Below are 18915 nucleotides of genomic sequence, written 5' to 3'. Positions count from 1 at the left end.
TCCAGAAGTAACAGTTGTCATATAGTTTTTGGCTCTGACACATTAACTACAGTGCATTATCTATTAAACATGATTTATGATACATTATCTTATACAGGTAACTGTCAAAAGAACAGAAACACCAACATAAAGTGTCTTTAAAGGGCGTTGGTCCACCACGAACCAGAACAGCTTCATTACACCTTGGCCTAGATTCTACAAATATCTATTGGATGGAAGAAACAAGTGTCTGGAAGTCTATTGGATGGAAGGAACAAGTGTCTGGAAGTCTATTGGATGGAAGAAACAAGTGTCTGGAAGTCTATTGGATGGAAGGAACAAGTGTCTGGAAGTCTATTGGATGGAAGAAACAAGTGTCTGGAAGTCTATTGGATGGAAGAAACAAGTGTCTGGAAGTCTATTGGATGGAAGAAACAAGTGTCTGGAAGTCTATTGGATGGAAGGAACAAGTGTCTGGAAGTCTATTGGATGGAAGGAACAAGTGTCTGGAAGTCTATTGGATGGAAGGAACAAGTGTCTGGAAGTCTATTGGGTGGAAGGAACAAGTGTCTGGAAGTCTATTGGGTGGAAGGAACAAGTGTCTGGAAGTCTATTGGATGGAAGGAACAAGTGTCTGGAAGTCTATTGGATGGAAGGAACAAGTGTCTGGAAGTCTATTGGATGGAAGGAACAAGTGTCTGGAAGTCTATTGGATGGAAGAAACACCATTCTTTCATCCTTTGGGGTTCTGTTGATGGTGGTGGAAAACTCTGTCTCAGACGCCTCTACAAAATCTCCCATAAGATCTGGTGACTGAGAAAGCCATGGGTAATGGGTTACATTGTTTTCATGCTCATCAAACCATTCAGTGACCTCTCGTGTCCTGTGAATGGGGGCATTGGGGCATAGTCATGATATCTAAAATAATGGCCTGCCAGGCATTATTATACATGACCCTAAGCATGATGGGATGTTAATTGCTTAATTAACTCAGGGACCACACCCTGTGGAAGCACCTGCTTTCAATACACTGTACTTTTGTATCCCTCATTTTCTAAGGTGTTTGCATTATTTTGTCAGTTACCTGTATATTATCGATGCTTCTCCCCCCCCCCCCTCCAGGAGGTCCAGGGTCCAGAGGACAGAGAGATGCTGGCCAGACTAGCCGCCAGTGTGGATGTTCAGGATGTCCAGTCAGGGGACAGTGAGGCTGCCATAGAGAAGTACCTCCGCAGTGTCCTGGCTGTGGAGAATATACTCACCCTGGACCGACTACGACAGGTAGACGGACAGGCAGACCTCTCCACAATAATACATACAGTCGTGGCCAAACGTTTTGAGAATGACACAAATATTAATTTCCACAACGTTTGCTGCTTCAGTGTCTTTAGATATTTTTGTCAGATGTTACTATGGAACACTGAAGTATAATTACAAGCATTTCATAAGTGTCAAAGGCTTTTATTGACAATTACATGAAGTTGATGCAAAGAGTCAATATTTGCAGTGTTGACCCTTTTGAAGCTTCCAGTCTGTTATTTGAACTCAATCAGCATGACCGAGTGATCTCTATCCTTGTCCTTGTCAACACTCACACCTGTGTTTACGAGAGAATCACTGACATGATGTCAGCTGGTCCTTTTGTGGCAGAGCTGAAATGCAGTGGGAATGTTTTTTGGGGGATTCAGTTCATTTGCATGGCAAATAGGGACTTTGCAATTAATTGCAATTCATCTGATCACTCTTCATAACATTCTGGAGTACAAATAGCCACCATACAAACTGAGGCAGCAAACTGTTTGTGAAAATTAATATTTGTGTCATTCTCAAAACTTTAGGCCACGACTGTACACACCCCTCTTACATAACATAAACCCTGTGTGTCTGTGTGTGTGTAGGAAGTTGCAGTGAAGGAGCGGTTGTCTGTCAAGACCAAGTCTCCCAGACGTGCTCTCAGCTCTCCTAATGTGAACCGGGTAAGAAATGAGCTCACACGGTCTATCGACCTGTACCTTAAGGCTTTAGCATGCTTCAGTTCGGCTGGCGCCTAGCCCAACTCGCCTAGCCCAACTCGGCTAGCCCAACTCGGCTAGCCCAACTCGGCTAGCCCAACTCGGCTAGCCCAACTCGGCTAGCCCAACTCGGCTAGCCCAACTCGGCGTTTTGTAAAAGGAGAAAATAACGACAATAGGACTGTTTGTCCATCTTGAGATGCCGTAGCCAGTATACACTTCCTCCAAAATAGTCAGTGAATTTTTACTGAACAAAAATATGAACGCAACGTGTAAAGTTTTGTAAAGACTCCTGAACATCTCGTCAAATGGCTACCCAGACTATTGTAAAGACTCCTGAACATCTGGTCAAATGGCTACCCAGACTATTGTAAAGACTCCTGAACATCAAATGGCTACCCAGACTATTGTAAAGACTCCTGAACATCAAATGGCTACCCAGACTATTGTAAAGACTCCTGAACATCTCGTCTAATGGCTACCCAGACTATTGTAAAGACTCCTGAACATCAAATGGCTACCCAGACTATTGTAAAGACTCCTGAACATCTCGTCTAATGGCTACCCAGACTATTGTAAAGACTCCTGAACATCTCGTCTAATGGCTACCCAGACTATTGTAAAGACTCCTGAACATCAAATGGCTACCCAGACTATTGTAAAGACTCCTGAACATCTCGTCTAATGGCTACCCAGACTATTGTAAAGACTCCTGAACATCAAATGGCTACCCAGACTATTGTAAAGACTCCTGAACATCTAATGGCTACCCAGACTATTGTAAAGACTCCTGAACATCAAATGGCTACCCAGACTATTGTAAAGACTCCTGAACATCAAATGGCTACCCAGACTATTGTAAAGATTCCTGAACATCAAATGGCTACCCAGACTATTTGCAGTGCCACACCCACCCCCTCTTTACACATACTACTTTCTGTTATTATCAATGCAGTCACTTTAATAACTCTACGTACATTTACATATTACCTCAATGACCTCAAATAACCGGTGCCCCCTAAAGATGGCCCCTCTACAGATGGTGGCTAACTGAGCATTCACAATATTTATATATATATATATGTATGCCTATATTTGGTGTATAATTTTACTGCAAGAAATGCTTAATTCTGCCCCTCCACATTGACTCAGTACCGTAACACCCTGTATATAGCCTCCACATTGACTCTGTACCGGTACCCCCCCTGTATATAGCCTCCACATTGACTCTGTACCGGTACCCCTGTATATAGCCTCCACATTGACTCTGTACCGGTACCCCCTGTATATAGCCTCCACAATGACTCTGTACCGGTACCCCCTGTATATAGCCTCCACATTGACTCTGTACTGGGACCCCCTATATAGTCTCCACATTGACTCTGTACCGGTACCCCCTATATATAGCCTCCACATTGACTCTGTACCGGTACCCCCTGTATATAGCCTCCACATTGACTATGTACCGGTACCCCCTGTATATAGCCTCCACATTGACTATGTACCGGTACCCCCTGTATATAGTCTCCACATTGACTATGTACCGTAATACCCTGTATATAGCCTCCACAATGACTCTGTACCGGTACCCCCTGTATATAGCCTCCACATTGACTCTGTACTGGGACCCCCTATATAGTCTCCACATTGACTCTGTACCGGTACCCCCTGTATATAGCCTCCACATTGACTCTGTACCGGTACCCCCTGTATATAGCCTCCACATTGACTCTGTACCGGTACCCCCTGTATATAGCCTCCACATTGACTCTGTACCGGTACCCCCTGTATATAGCCTCCACATTGACTCTGTACCGGTACCCCCTGTATATAGCCTCCACATTGACTCTGTACCGGTACCCCCTGTATATAGCCTCCACATTGACTCTGTACCGGTACCCCCTGTATATAGCCTCCACATTGACTCTGTACCGGTACCCCTGTATATAGCCTCCACATTGACTCTGTACCGGTACCCCTGTATATAGCCTCCACATTGACTCTGTACTGGGACCCCTATATAGTCTCCACATTGACTCTGTACCGGTACCCCCTGTATATAGCCTCCACATTGACTCTGTACCGGTACCCCTGTATATAGCCTCCACATTGACTCTGTACCGGTACCCCCTGTATATAGCCTCCACATTGACTCTGTACCGGTACCCCCTGTATATAGCCTCCACATTGACTCTGTACTGGGACCCCCTATATAGTCTCCACATTGACTCTGTACCGGTACCCCCTGTATATAGCCTCCACATTGACTCTGTACCGGTACCCCTGTATATAGCCTCCACATTGACTCTGTACCGGTACCCCTGTATATAGCCTCCACATTGACTCTGTACCGGTACCCCCTGTATATAGCCTCCACATTGACTCTGTACCGGTACCCCCTGTATATAGCCTCCACATTGACTCTGTACCGGTACCCCCTGTATATAGCCTCCACATTGACTCTGTACCGGTACCCCCTGTATATAGCCTCCACATTGACTCTGTACCGGTACCCCCTGTATATAGCCTCCACATTGACTCTGTACCGGTACCCCCTGTATATAGTCTCGCTACTGTTATTTCACTGCTGCTTTTTAATTACATATTTTTTAAACTGCATTGTTGGTTAGGGGCTCATCAGTAAGCATTTCACTGTAAGGTCTACTACACCTACATTTACATTTACATTTAAGTCATTTAGCAGACGCTCTTATCCAGAGCGACTTACAAATTGGTGCATTCACCTTATGACATCCAGTGGAACAGTCACTTTACAATAGTGCATCTAAATCTTAAAGGGGGGGGTGAGAGGGATTACTTATCCTATCCTAGGTATTCAGCATTTCACTGTAAGGTCTACTACACCTGTTGTATTCAGCATTTCACTGTAAGGTCTACTACACCTGTTGTAATTCAGCATTTCACTGTAAGGTCTACTACACCTGTTGTAATTCAGCATTTCACTGTAAGGTCTACTACACCTGTTGTATTCTGCATTTCACTGTAAGGTCTACTACACCTGTTGTAATTCAGCATTTCACTGTAAGGTCTACTACACCTGTAGTATTCTGCTTTTCACTGTAAGGTCTACTACACCTGTTGTAATTCAGCATTTCACTGTAAGGTCTACTACACCTGTAGTATTCTGCTTTTCACTGTAAGGTCTACTACACCTGTTGTATTCAGCATTTCACTGTAAGGTCTATATACCTGTTGTATTCGGCTCATGTGACTGACATTTGATTTGATTTCATGAACTGAAATAAGAGCCGAGAAATGTTTTGCACAAAAAGCTTATTTCTCTTCTCTGCACAAATTTAGTTTACATCCTTCTTAGTGAGCATTTCTCCTTTGCCAAGATAATCCATCCACCTGGCAGGTGTGGTATATCAAGAAGATGATTAGACAGCATGATCATTACACAGGTGCACCTTGTGCTGGGGGGGCAGTAGAAGTACAGTTTGCCACAGATGAGGGTGCAGTTGGCATGCTGACTGCAGGAATGTCCACCAGAGCATTGAATGTTAATTTCTCTACCATAAGCCGCCTCCGACATCGGTTGAGAGAATTTGCTGTACATCCAACCGGCCTCAACCACAGACCACGTGAAGGGCGTTGTGTAGGCGAGCGGTTTGTCGATGTCAACCATGTGAACAGAGGGCCACATGGTGGCGGTGGGGTTATGGTATGGGCAGGCATAAGCTACGGACAATGAGCACAACGGCATTTTATCGATGGCAATTTGAATGCACAGAGATTTTATGATTATTAAATGTTTTATTTCACCTTTATTTAACCAGGTAGGCCAGTTGAGATCACCTTTATTTAACCAGGTAGGCCAGTTGAGAACACCTTTATTTAACCAGGTAGGCCAGTTGAGAACACCTTTATTTAACCAGGTAGGCCAGTTGAGAACACCTTTATTTAACCAGGTAGGCCAGTTGAGAACACCTTTATTTAACCAGGTAGGCCAGTTGAGAACACCTTTATTTAACCAGGTAGGCCAGTTGAGAACACCTTTATTTAACCAGGTAGGCCAGTTGAGAACACCTTTATTTAACCAGGTAGGCCAGTTGAGAACACCTTTATTTAACCAGGTAGGCCAGTTGAGAACACCTTTATTTAACCAGGTAGGCTAGTTGAGAACACCTTTATTTAACCAGGTAGGCCAGTTGAGAACACCTTTATTTAACCAGGTAGGCCAGTTGAGAACACCTTTATTTAACCAGGTAGGCCAGTTGAGAACACCTTTATTTAACCAGGTAGGCCAGTTGAGAACACCTTTATTTAACCAGGTAGGCCAGTTGAGAACACCTTTATTTAACCAGGTAGGCCAGTTGAGAACACCTTTATTTAACCAGGTAGGCCAGTTGAGAACAAGTTCTCATTTACAATTGCGACCTGGCCAAGATAAAGCAAAGCAGTTCGACACATACAACAACACAGAGTTACACATGGAGTAAACAAATATACAGTCAATAACACTGTAGAAAAATAAGTCTATATACAATGTGAGCAAGTGAGATGAGATAAGGGAGGTTAAGGCAAAAAAAGGCCACGGTGGTGAAATAATTGCAATTTAGCAAATAAACACTGGAATGGTAGATGTGTAGATACTGTGATGAGATCCTGAGGCCCATTTTTTAAATATTTTTTTTGTATCTGACCAACAGATGCATATCTGTATTCCCAGTCATGTGAAATCCATAGATCACGGCCTGATGAATTTATGTCAATTGACTGATTTCCTCATATGAACTGTAACTCAGTAAAAATCAATTAATTTGTTGTCTTTTTTATATTTTTCTCCAGTATAAGATAACAAAATAATTTTTACGTTTTTTGCCGAAGCGACCACAGTCATACAATTTCACATCTAACTTAAATGTTTGGTGCAGTATTTTTCAAATGTTTTTTTTTTTCAATGAAAACTGGTCGTCTCTCATTGGATGACGACAAATACGTTTTTTAAAAAAAGAATCCCTACTGTTGACCAATCACCGACGATGGGGCTTAGACTTCGGCTCCAAAAAAAACCTCACGAAATCCTAAACGAATAGAAACGTCACAAAATGTCGTCATGCTATATGCACCAACTCTACCAAACTGTTTCATCTGAGGACGCCTCTACCATCAGCCAGCTATTCCCATCTCAGTAACGTAATAACGTACTGCTTAGTAACTAGTTAGTTAGCCTGTAAAGTTGACAGTGTAACTAACCTAAGACTTGCGCTAGCTCTCTAAACTAAGGATTTAGCTCAGCAGGCTAACGCAGTCTTGTTTGAACCCTGGTCCTGCTAACCATCCTGGTCTCTTCCTTCTTCTAGCTGTCAGGATCCTGGAGCAGACAGGACCTGTCCACCAACCACAGGCTACATGACAACAAGGTGAGACGTCCCTAAACTAGGTTATTCTAGAAAAACAGACCCCCCCCCCATGTGTACAGCAACTTCTATAGTTTGTGTGTCAAGCACCATGGCAACATAATCTAACAACACCTTAACTGTCAAACACCATGGCAACATACTCTAACAACACCTTAACTGTCAAACACCATGGCAACATACTCTAACAACACCTTAACTATCAAACACCATGGCAACATACTCTAACAACACCTTAACTGTCAAACACCATGGCAACATACTCTAACAACACCTTAACTATCAAACACCATGGCAACATACTCTAACAACACCTTAACTATCAAACACCATGGCAACATACTCTAACAACACCTCAACGAACAACAAAACCGTAACCATATCTCTACCAACCAGGGTTGGGATCAATTTAATTTCAATACCAGTCAGGAAGTACAATCAAATTCCAATTGTCTTCAATGATTTTAAATTTGCTTTCTGAATTGAAATGGAATTGACCCCAAACCTGCTGCCAACTATATGTCACAAAAATGGTTCTACTGTTCCATCCCTGGTATCCTCAGGGCTGGTCCGAGAGTCACCAGGACCTGTCAGTTGTTCCTCCCCCGTCCCACTCCAGACGTACCCTCCCTGCCTCCACTCTACCTCTGGCCCAGAACATCCTCCCTGACACTGGTAAGAACAACACAGTCCTCTGATATAACCTCAGGGCTAATGGTCGCTATCCTTTTCCTCACAGTTGATCCTTCACTGCTCTGGTGCTGCTATTATATTACCTGTTCTGTCTGTCCTCTGATATAACCTCAGGGCTAATGGTCGCTATCCTTTTCCTCACTGTTGAGCCTTCACTGCTCTGGTGCTGCTATTATATTACCTGTTCTGTCTGTCCTCTGATATAACCTCAGGGCTAATGGTCGCTATCCTTTTCCTCACTGTTGAGCCTTCACTGCTCTGGTGCTGCTATTATATTACCTGTTCTGTCTGTCCTCTGATATAACCTCAGGGCTAATGGTCGCTATCCTTTTCCTCACTGTTGAGCCTTCACTGCTCTGGTGCTGCTATTATATTACCTGTTCTGTCTGTCCTCTGGTTTCTTCTGTTGGGTTTCTCCTCTCCAGTTTATAGCTTCCTCTCTTCTTCCTCTTCCTCTCTTCTTCCTCTTCCTCCCTGTACGACCTCAAGGCCTCTCACTGCGCGGCGCTCGTGCCAACTCTTATTTCTCCCCAGTCAAGGCTCTGGTCCCTCCTGTCCCCAAACTGCTCAAGTCCCTGTTCTCCGCCAGGGAGGAGAAGAGAGACCTGACTCCTGTCCCCCAGCAGGTAAACTAAACTAAGGCCGTCATTTATTTGGATAGTTTGACCATCTGTAGATCCTCAATAGGGAACTGTCTGTTCGTAAGCAACTGGTTACTAAGGTTAGGGTCAGAATAGGATAGTTTGACCATCTGTAGATCCTCAATAGGGAACTGTCTGTTCGTAAGCAACTGGTTACTAAGGTTAGGGTTAGAATAAAGGTTAAGGGTCAGTGAATTGTTTGTTGAAATTTTGTTTAACCTTTTTAACAGTAACAACTGCTTTCTGGTCAGTTCTTAGACATTCACATTATCTCACACATTTAGCATAACGCATGTAGAAGCAGCCATAGTCTGTTTTTAGAGATTGTATCTGTCCAAGGGCCTTTTTGTATGGGAGTATTGTCCAGCAGTGTGAAGATGTGGTGGGGTGGACAGGAGAGGGGACAGTGGTTGAGTCCCAGGTGTTATGGGCTGAGCCAGAGGACGACCGGTTCAGTTCTGTTTGGACCTGCTGACAATGGTTTCCGTGGCGACTCCTTCTCCTTCTAGCATCTTCCAATCAAAACATGTGAAAACAATCACTTGTCAGTTCTCACTGTGATTTCCAGAATTCATCTAGAACTCTGCTGATCTGCCACCAATGTCTCTAGGTGCCCCTCCCCCTTACCCCTTCTCTGAGAAGAGAGCGGTTTGGAATGTTTAGCTATAAATGTATTTTTTTTAAATAATGCCTTATTTTAATTCCCAGGGTTTTGAGCAGGTCAGAAAGGACATTTTGAATGGAGGTTGATTTAATAGAAAAGGGACAGGAATTTGTGTGCTGTCCCTAGATCAGAGGCTGGAGTCGGTATATTGTCCCTAGATCAGAGGCTGGAATCGGTATATTGTCCCTAGATCAGAGGCTGGAATCGGTATATTGTCCCTAGATCAGAGGCTGGAATCGGTATATTGTCCCTAGATCAGAGGCTGGAATCGGTATATTGTCCCTAGATCAGAGGCTGGAATCGGTATACTGTCCCTAGATCAGAGGCTGGAATCTGTATACTGTCCCTAGATCAGAGGCTGGAGTCTGTATACTGTCCCTAGATCAGAGGCTGGAGTCTGTATACTGTCCCTAGATCAGAGGCTGGAGTCTGTATACTGTCCCTAGATCAGAGGCTGGAGTCTGTATACTGTCCCTAGATCAGAGGCTGGAGTCTGTATACTGTCCCTAGATCAGAGGCTGGAGTCTGTATACTGTCCCTAGATCAGAGGCTGGAGTCTGTATACTGTCCCTAGATCAGAGGCTGGAGTCTGTATACTGTCCCTAGATCAGAGGCTGGAGTCTGTATACTGTCCCTAGATCAGAGGCTGGAGTCTGTATACTGTCCCTAGATCAGAGGCTGGAGTCTGTATACGGTCCCTAGATCAGAGGCTGGAGTCTGTATACGGTCCCTAGATCAGAGGCTGGAGTCTGTATACGGTCCCTAGATCAGAGGCTGGAGTCTGTATACGGTCCCTAGATCAGAGGCTGGAGTCTGTATACGGTCCCTAGATCAGAGGCTGGAGTCTGTATACGGTCCCTAGATCAGAGGCTGGAGTCTGTATACGGTCCCTAGATCAGAGGCTGGAGTCTGTATACTGTCCCTAGATCAGAGGCTGGAGTCTGTATACTGTCCCTAGATCAGAGGCTGGAGTCTGTATACTGTCCCTAGATCAGAGGCTGGAGTCTGTATACTGTCCCTAGATCAGAGGCTGGAGTCTGTATACTGTCCCTAGATCAGAGGCTGGAGTCTGTATACTGTCCCTAGATCAGAGGCTGGAGTCTGTATACTGTCCCTAGATCAGAGGCTGGAGTCTGTATACTGTCCCTAGATCAGAGGCTGGAGTCTGTATACTGTCCCTAGATCAGAGGCTGGAGTCTGTATACTGTCCCTAGATCAGAGGCTGGAGTCTGTATACTGTCCCTAGATCAGAGGCTGGAGTCTGTATACTGTCCCTAGATCAGAGGCTGGAGTCTGTATACTGTCCCTAGATCAGAGGCTGGAGTCTGTATACTGTCCCTAGATCAGAGGCTGGAGTCTGTATACTGTCCCTAGATCAGAGGCTGGAGTCTGTATACTGTCCCTAGATCAGAGGCTGGAGTCTGTATACTGTCCCTAGATCAGAGGCTGGAGTCTGTATACTGTCCCTAGATCAGAGGCTGGAGTCTGTATACTGTCCCTAGATCAGAGGCTGGAGTCTGTATACTGTCCCTAGATCAGAGGCTGGAGTCTGTATACTGTCCCTAGATCAGAGGCTGGAGTCTGTATACTGTCCCTAGATCAGAGGCTGGAGTCTGTATACTGTCCCTAGATCAGAGGCTGGAGTCGGTATACTGTCCCTAGATCAGAGGCTGGAATGACATCCATGTTTAATTTAACTGTCAATATACTCTGCGAAACATCTCAGATAAAATTTTAACAACGAAACTCTAATTTTTAGCCTGTTCCTCGGAGCCTGCCTTTCATCAGAGTGCAGTCACCAAGTGTTGAAGAGGACTTGGATACCACACTTGGTCGTCACTTGGTAAAAGTCACTTGATCTCATGTCCCTAGTTCATTGACTATTTCTTAAATGTTTAACCCACATTTCCTTAGGCACTCCGATTTGAGGGATTCGTATGCCTTGCCCAATAATCCAAGAAGGGAATGTCCCGAACAGACTTGTTGACAATAATACAGTTGACATTTAGTTGTTGGGTTTCGTTACAGAAAAATATGAAGAAAATAAACTTGATTTATTTCACAGCAAAAACAAGGTAGGATTTTCTTTGTTTTTAAAACAAGGGACGATGCGTTCCAGACAGCGACCTGGCAGCCCGGTCAAAGACTGGCCCATCCAGCCAGCGACCTGGTCAAAGACTGGGCCATCCAGCCAGCGACCTGGTCAAAGACTGGGCCATCCAGCCAGCGACCTGGTCAAAGACTGGGCCATCCAGCCACACTGGCAATGTAGCGAGTTGTTAGGACACACAAAGCAATATCCATAATAGATAAATAATGTGGTCTTAATAACAAATCAATTACATTGGTCCTACACCTGTGTGTGTGTGTGTGTGTGTGTGTGTGTGTGTGTGTGTGTGTGTGTGTGTGTGTGTGTGTGTGTGTGTGTGTGTGTGTGTGTGTGTGTGTGTGTGTGTGGTATCATGCTCATCACCATCCATTACTAGTCTGTGTCGCCATTGTTAATTCCACAGGTTCCCATTGGAGAAATCATCCCCACAGAGAGCCAATCAGAGGCCCCAAAAACCATGCCCCTCCCACCACCCATCATCCCTGAGATGGAAGAGCCCGCCCCCAGCCCGGTCAGCGAGGCGTCTACCAGCGTCTCCACGGCAACCCTGTCAGAGCCCTACCTGATTGGTGGGGACGTCACTCCGTCAGCCAATCTCAGGCCAGATGGCTTTGAGGCGATGCACAGGTCATTCGAGGCAGACATCGGTCGGTACCTTCATCATGACTGTAACATGGCCGACCAGGAGGAAGAGGAGGAGACTCCTCAGATACCCCAGGCCACTGCTACTGACCTGGAGGCTTCGGAGACCGAGGGGGACTGATACTAGTACACCCCAGACAGACAGGACTGATACTAGTACATCCCAGACAGACAGGACTGATACTAGTACACCCCAGACAGACAGGACTGATACTAGTACACCCCAGTCAGACAGGACTGATACTAGTACATCCCAGACAGACAGGACTGATACTAGCACATCCCAGGCAGACAGGACTGATAAACTCAGAGCAGAATCTCATCTCCCATTAGAACCACACGGCACCTCCGGGGAACCTGAACACGAGACTCCATCAGAGTCACTGACACAGTCCATGCCAGACAAGTCTACACAAGTCCACTACAGACTACTACCGTCTGTAGTGTCAGAACAATCAGTCCAGTCAGAGTCACTGACACAGTCCACACCAGATAAATCTACACAAGAACCGTCTATAGTGTCACATCAGTCTGAACCACCAGTCCACATAGAAGAACCAATGGAGTCCGAGATACCTCAGGAACAAGCAGAGACGGAGGTCATGTTGTCATCATCACGGGACCAGACAGAACAACATGTCGGCAAGTCTGTAACGGATCTTCCAGAATCAGAACGGTCTGCATTTGATCGACCAGAACCACCGGTAGAATCGGCACCAGGTCCTAAAGAGTCTCCACCACTGGACCAGTCTCCACCAGCACCAGCCCTGCTACAAGAATCAGATCAAGCAGCCACAGAACAGACAGGACTGGGTGAATCAGCTGGTTCAGAATCGGTACTAGGCCAAACAGATCAACCAGTAGAAGCATGTCCAGACCAGTCCCAGCCTCCATCAGATCAACCAGTAGAAGCATGTCCAGACCAGTCCCAGCCTCCATCAGATCAACCAGTAGAAGCATGTCCAGACCAGTCCCAGCCTCCATCAGAGCTACCAGAAGAAGCATGTCCAGACCAGTCCCAGCCTCCATCAGAGCTACCAGAAGAAGCATGTCCAGACCAGTCCCAGCCTCCATCAGATCAACCAGTAGAAGCATGTCCAGACCAGTCCCAGCCTCCATCAGAGCTACCAGAAGAAGCATGTCCAGACCAGTCCCAGCCTCCATCAGAGCTACCAGAAGAAGCATGTCCAGACCAGTCCCAGCCTCCATCAGAGCTACCAGAAGAAGCATGTCCAGACCAGTCCCAGCCTCCATCAGAGCTACCAGAAGAAGCATGTCCAGACCAGTCCCAGCCTCCATCAGAGCTACCAGAAGAAGCATGTCCAGACCAGTCCCAGCCTCCATCAGAGCTACCAGTAGAAGCATGTCCAGACCAGTCCCAGCCTCCATCAGAGCTACCAGAAGAACTAGACCAGCGGGCACCGGCAGCCCAGTCTGAACCTGCACCTACCCAACAAGTCAAAGCACCAGCCCCAATCCCAGCACCAGCCCAATCTGTAGCTCCGGGACCTGCCCATCCAGCTCCGACCTCAACACCAACCCCTGCCCCAGCCCCTACACCTGCCCATCCAGCTCCGACCTCAACACCAACCCCTGCCCCAGCCAAAGCCCCTCTTCTAACCCTAAACCCTGTCCCAGCACTAGTCGTCAAAACTCCCACATCAGCCAACGCATTCAAGATCCAGAAAGTAAAGACATCCGACCTGAAGTCCTTCCAACCTATCCTAGATGAGGATGAAGGCCAGGCAGGGACAGAAAGAGCTGGGGCCAGTAGTCTGGGTGTTGACCTCTCTGTTCCTCTGGAGAGATTGGAGATCCTCTCCGACTCAGACGAAGGAGTCACAGACGTAACCACAGCCGTGCCTGACTGGCTGAAGGAGGGGGAGTTTGTGACTGTAGGAAGTCATAAAAGTGGGATGTTGAGATACGTGGGACCTACAGACTTTGCAGAGGGAACCTGGGTTGGAGTGGAGCTAGATTTACCTGCAGGTAGGTAATATAGCAGAAATAATATTATCTCATCTAGATTAGACGGCGACCTCCGTGTTTTCATATGAGTTCTCAGAAATGCCCCGGTTAACATTAAGTCAGAAATAGCCTCACTAATTTGGAAGATTCTGCTGTTTAATTTGGAATGACAGGTTATTGTCTATATTATGTTAGTGTGCCAGTATTTTATGGTGGCTGTGCCCCACCAGTTCTCTCACTATCAATCTCTCTCTCACTATCAATTTCTCTCTCTCACTATCAATCTCTCTCTCACTATCAATCTCTCTCTCACTATCAATCTCTCTCTCACTATCAATCTCTCTCTCACTATCAATCTCTCTCTCACTATCAATCTCTCTCTCACTATCAATCTCTCTCTCACTATCAATCTCTCTCTCAATCTCTCTCAATCTCTCTCAATCTCTCTCAATCTCTCTCTCAATCTCTCTCTCAATCTCTCTATCTCTCTCTCTCTCTCTCTCACTATCAATCTCTCTCTCTCACTATCAATCTCTCTCTCTCACTATCAATCTCTCTCTCTCACTATCAATCTCGCTCTCTCACTATCAATCTCGCTCTCTCACTATCAATCTCGCTCTCTCCCAATCTCGCTCTCTCCCAATCTCGCTCTCTCCCAATCTCGCTCTCTCCCAATCTCGCTCTCTCCCAATCTCGCTCTCTCCCAATCTCGCTCTCTCTCCCAATCTCGCTCTCTCTCCCAATCTCGCTCTCTCTCCCAATCTCGCTCTCTCTCCCAATCTCGCTCTCTCTCCCAATCTCGCTCTCTCTCCCAATCTCGCTCTCTCTCCCAATCTCGCTCTCTCTCCCAATCTCGCTCTCTCTCCCAATCTCGCTCTCTCTCCCAATCTCGCTCTCTCTCCCAATCTCGCTCTCTCTCCCAATCTCGCTCTCTCCCAATCTCGCTCTCTCTCCCAATCTCGCTCTCTCTCCCAATCTCGCTCTCTCTCCCAATCTCGCTCTCTCTCCCAATCTCGCTCTCTCTCTCAATCTCGCTCTCTCTCTCAATCTCGCTCTCTCTCTCAATCTCGCTCTCTCTCTCAATCTCGCTCTCTCTCTCAATCTCGCTCTAGGGAAAAACGACGGGTCCGTGGGTGGAAAGCACTACTTCCACTGTAACCCTGGTTACGGTGTGTTGGTGCGTCCTGATAGGGTGAGCCGTGGAGGAGTCGGGGGCGGGGCTAAGCAGAAGCGGCGACAGCAGCAGAAGCGTCGCAGTGCTAACCTATCAGGGTCCAGCCCTAACCTGGCTGCCCTCACTGCCCTGGCCAAGGGAGAGGGGACTGGGGCCAGTCACAAGGGACAGAACCGCAAGTCCTGGAACAGCTAAGAGGAGAGGGTAGCAGGGTTGGGGTCAATTTCATTTAAATTCAGGAAAACCGAAATTCTATTTTTTTCTCTATGAGACAAATTAACTGAATTGAAATAGTATTGAGCCCAACCCTGAAGGGCAGTTTTCTCTGTATAGTTCCATAGGTGAGAATGAACCATGGGGAGAAGAGAGATCTACATACACTGAACAAAAAAATTTAAACACAACAATTTCAAAGATGTTTACACTTCTTATAATGAAATCAGTCAATTGAAGTGAATTCATTAGGTTCTTAATCTATGGATGTCACATGACTGGGAATACACTTATGCATCTGTTGGTCACGGATACCTTAAAAACAGTTTCAAAATAAGTAGAGGCGTGGATCAGAAAACCAGCCAGCAGCAGAACACCTTGCACCCCACTGCTGGCTGACCTGTGAAGTCCTGGTCGGTCCCTGGATGGGAGACCAGATGCTGTTGCAAGTGGTGTTGGAGGGCCAGTAGGAGGCACTATTTCCTCTGGTCTAAAATAAAAATCCCAATACACAAGGGCAGTGATTGGACACTGCTCTGTGTAGGGTGCTGTCTTTCGGAAGGGGACGTTAAACGGGTGGAAGTCCTGGGCTGGCGTGGTTACACGTGGTCTGTGATTGTGAGACCGGTTGGACATATACTGCCTAATTCTCTGAAATGGCGTTGGAGACGGCTTATGGTAGAGAAATGAACACTCCATTATCTGGCAACAGCTCTGGTGGACATTCCTGCAGTCAGCATGCCAATTGCCCACTCCTTCAACTTGAGACATCTGTGGTATTATGTTATGACAAAACTGCACATTTTAGAGTGGCCTTTTATTGTCCCCAGCACAAGGTGCACCTCTGTAATGCACATGCTGTTTAATCAGCTTCTTGATATTCCACACCTGTCAGGTGGATGGATTATCTTAGGAAAGGATAAATATTCACTAGCAGGAATGTAAACAAATTTACTTGGTTTCTTTTGTATTTCAACTTATGAAACATGGGACAGACACTTTACCTGTTGATTTTATATTGTTGTTCAGTGCAGAAGTTCTGTCTCACTACTCCTGTACAAAGGTACCAGGGTCGGATTAAATTCAGTCAATTCAGAAAGGACACTGAAATTCCAAATTAGAATTTCGGTGTCCTTCCGGAATTAAACTGGAATTGATTCCAACCCTGGTCGGTAGAGGTGCAGCTGAACACCACAGGAACATTTCTAGAGATAAGAGATGCACATCTTGCTCATTTTTAAAAGTCAAGCCATCGATGGACAGATGAGAGGGATGCTGCATCAATATGCAAGTCCATGTATCCAGGCTTTCATACTGTTATTTCATATAATCTGAATGTATTTTTTCTTTGCCTTACAAAGTCGTATAGTGTCTCTCAGGTTCTCATTAAAATAACTAATGTGGTTAAGTAATGTCACGACATGTGCTTTCGGAAGCTTTGTTCACACTGCAGCTCTTAATGCTCAAATCAATACCGACTGCATTGTGTTACATCTCTGCTACGCTCGTCCCTCGATCTCCGTGCACACACCCGTCGTGCTATACACACGTCTCGAATCGGACGTGTGTTTTCAGACTGTTGTGATTGGCTGACATGGCTGCTCTGGTTGTCAAGGTAACGGCAGGCGTACGTGCGTTGCTGTAGGCTGATTGGTGGCGGTGCTCGTGTTTCCTCTCACTCAGAAAGCTGTTGTGCAGCTAAGTTGACTGACAACAATGCCTGCCATGGAAGTCTCCCAGTTGTTTTACATGCTCAAAATCATCAAAGCGTGAGAACACTTACAAAGCCTCAAACGATAAGATGATCCAACCGTCAAAACAAGTCATTTTAGTCTGGCCACAGCGGTCAACCTAGGTAGCTGTTTAGTCAGTTGGCACATACAGTCATTTGTTTGTAAACAATTTAACAAGCTACTGAGCTACCATGAGTGTTTGTTGAGACTGTCAACAGAGTAGCAAGCAAGAAGATGTGCCAAATAAGTCTTAAAAACCACTTGAAGGAAAATACATTAGATTTGACCGTTCAGACATAAGTCATTGGCAGGAATCTGATTTTGTATCTGATTTCAATTCACCTCGAAATATCTGATTCCAGGCTTTTTAGACTGCAGGAAAGAGAAACAGATTAAAATCGGATATGCCTTTAAAAAAAAAAAAAAAAAAAGTGGATTTGAGTCACTTCAAACTGCTAGTGTGAACAAGGCTTTAGTGGGTATCATTGTATTGGAGTAGAACCCCAAATACGTGATGTGATGCCCAATGGGTTGCTCTAACTAACAAGTAGTGCACCACCCAGTGGGGAATATGTGTACTGACATTACCACAAATGATGTGCCTTATTTTATTAACTATTATTAGTAGAACAGTATGGCCCTTTTTTTTTTGTTCTGAGTTTCTTTTTTTTCTAAGGGGAAATATACTGTATACTTGAACTTCTGAAGAAGTTTGCACTCTGTCCATTTTGTAATAATACTACTGAAACTCTGCTAGGTTTTATCATTCTGTGTATCTGTTTGGTAAAGTGTGATTTGGGGATAATATTGGGAGGGGAAGAATGCAGACTTGGGAGAATCAGAAGTAAATGGATGAAGAGCTCTGCAATGGTTTAGACATTATACACTGGGCTCGTTTTTTAATTTATGTTTGAAAATGTTTTTATACTTGTGATATTCAATTTGATTTGACTATGAATGTTTTAAGACGGACAATTAAAAAGATATACTATAGAGGAAGAGACAAATATACATGATTTTGTTTTATATCAATATGGTGTTACAATAAACGTCACTGTGGATACATCTGTACCAAGTTAGACTTGTTTTGACTTTTTGAAGACAAACGCGATTTTGTATTGTGTAACTTTACACTTCTATATGAATAGGAACCAATGCTTAAATCCCTTTCCATGCTCCTACTCCCATGTAACTATCATCCATCTTTCCAAGGTTTTTCTGTCAATATGGTTAGTTATGGGTAACTGCACAACTTCTATATAAGGTGGTTTTTCTCCAAATTGCCGGGATGTCACATGACCTAGTTATATCAGTACACGCATAACTTAAGCATTATGAAATTTATATTAGATCAAATAAATCTCCGAAATTCGACACTCATTGCTCTCCATACTAAAACTCTTTACTTGTTGACCAAACAACGGAAAAACGCCATCTGCTGGAAGGAGACAGATTTTTCCGCGGAGTTTAGCCTCTTCCTCTTCCGCTAAACGCACACCTGTTGCGTGTCAACATAAGTGGGAGGATCAACGGAATAATGCGTGTGGAAAGAGAATCAGTTTACTTGGTATATTTGTTGCGACACGATACCGTTTTGCGTGGCTTTAACATTTACAGTGTGTGGTCCTGGTCGGCAGAGATGACTGTAATGGAATATCAGTTCGGCCAACATCTGCATGCAGAGAACTGACCAATAACGTTA

The 18915-nt window shown here is 45.2% G+C and overlaps 1 protein-coding gene across 1 annotated transcript in view; it reads left to right on the top strand.

Moving 5' to 3' along the window:
• LOC124027069 (kinesin-like protein KIF13B) overlaps window positions 1-18284 on the top strand; it is a 58431-nt gene extending 40147 nt beyond the window's left edge. Inside the window, 9 exon segments of the mRNA XM_046339620.1 lie at window positions 1102-1260; window positions 1878-1955; window positions 7319-7378; window positions 7939-8050; window positions 8558-8694; window positions 11133-11216; window positions 11887-12239; window positions 12241-14114; window positions 15206-18284. Coding sequence (XP_046195576.1) covers window positions 1102-1260; window positions 1878-1955; window positions 7319-7378; window positions 7939-8050; window positions 8558-8694; window positions 11133-11216; window positions 11887-12239; window positions 12241-14114; window positions 15206-15462 — 3114 coding nt within the window. The 3' untranslated portion in view covers window positions 15463-18284.
• The last annotated feature ends 631 nt before the right edge of the window (window positions 18285-18915 follow it).

Source organism: Oncorhynchus gorbuscha, unplaced genomic scaffold, assembly GCF_021184085.1.
Source record: "Oncorhynchus gorbuscha isolate QuinsamMale2020 ecotype Even-year unplaced genomic scaffold, OgorEven_v1.0 Un_scaffold_2921, whole genome shotgun sequence".
Lineage (NCBI taxonomy): Eukaryota > Metazoa > Chordata > Actinopteri > Salmoniformes > Salmonidae > Oncorhynchus > Oncorhynchus gorbuscha.
This window is presented reverse-complemented; position numbering and strand designations above follow the sequence as displayed.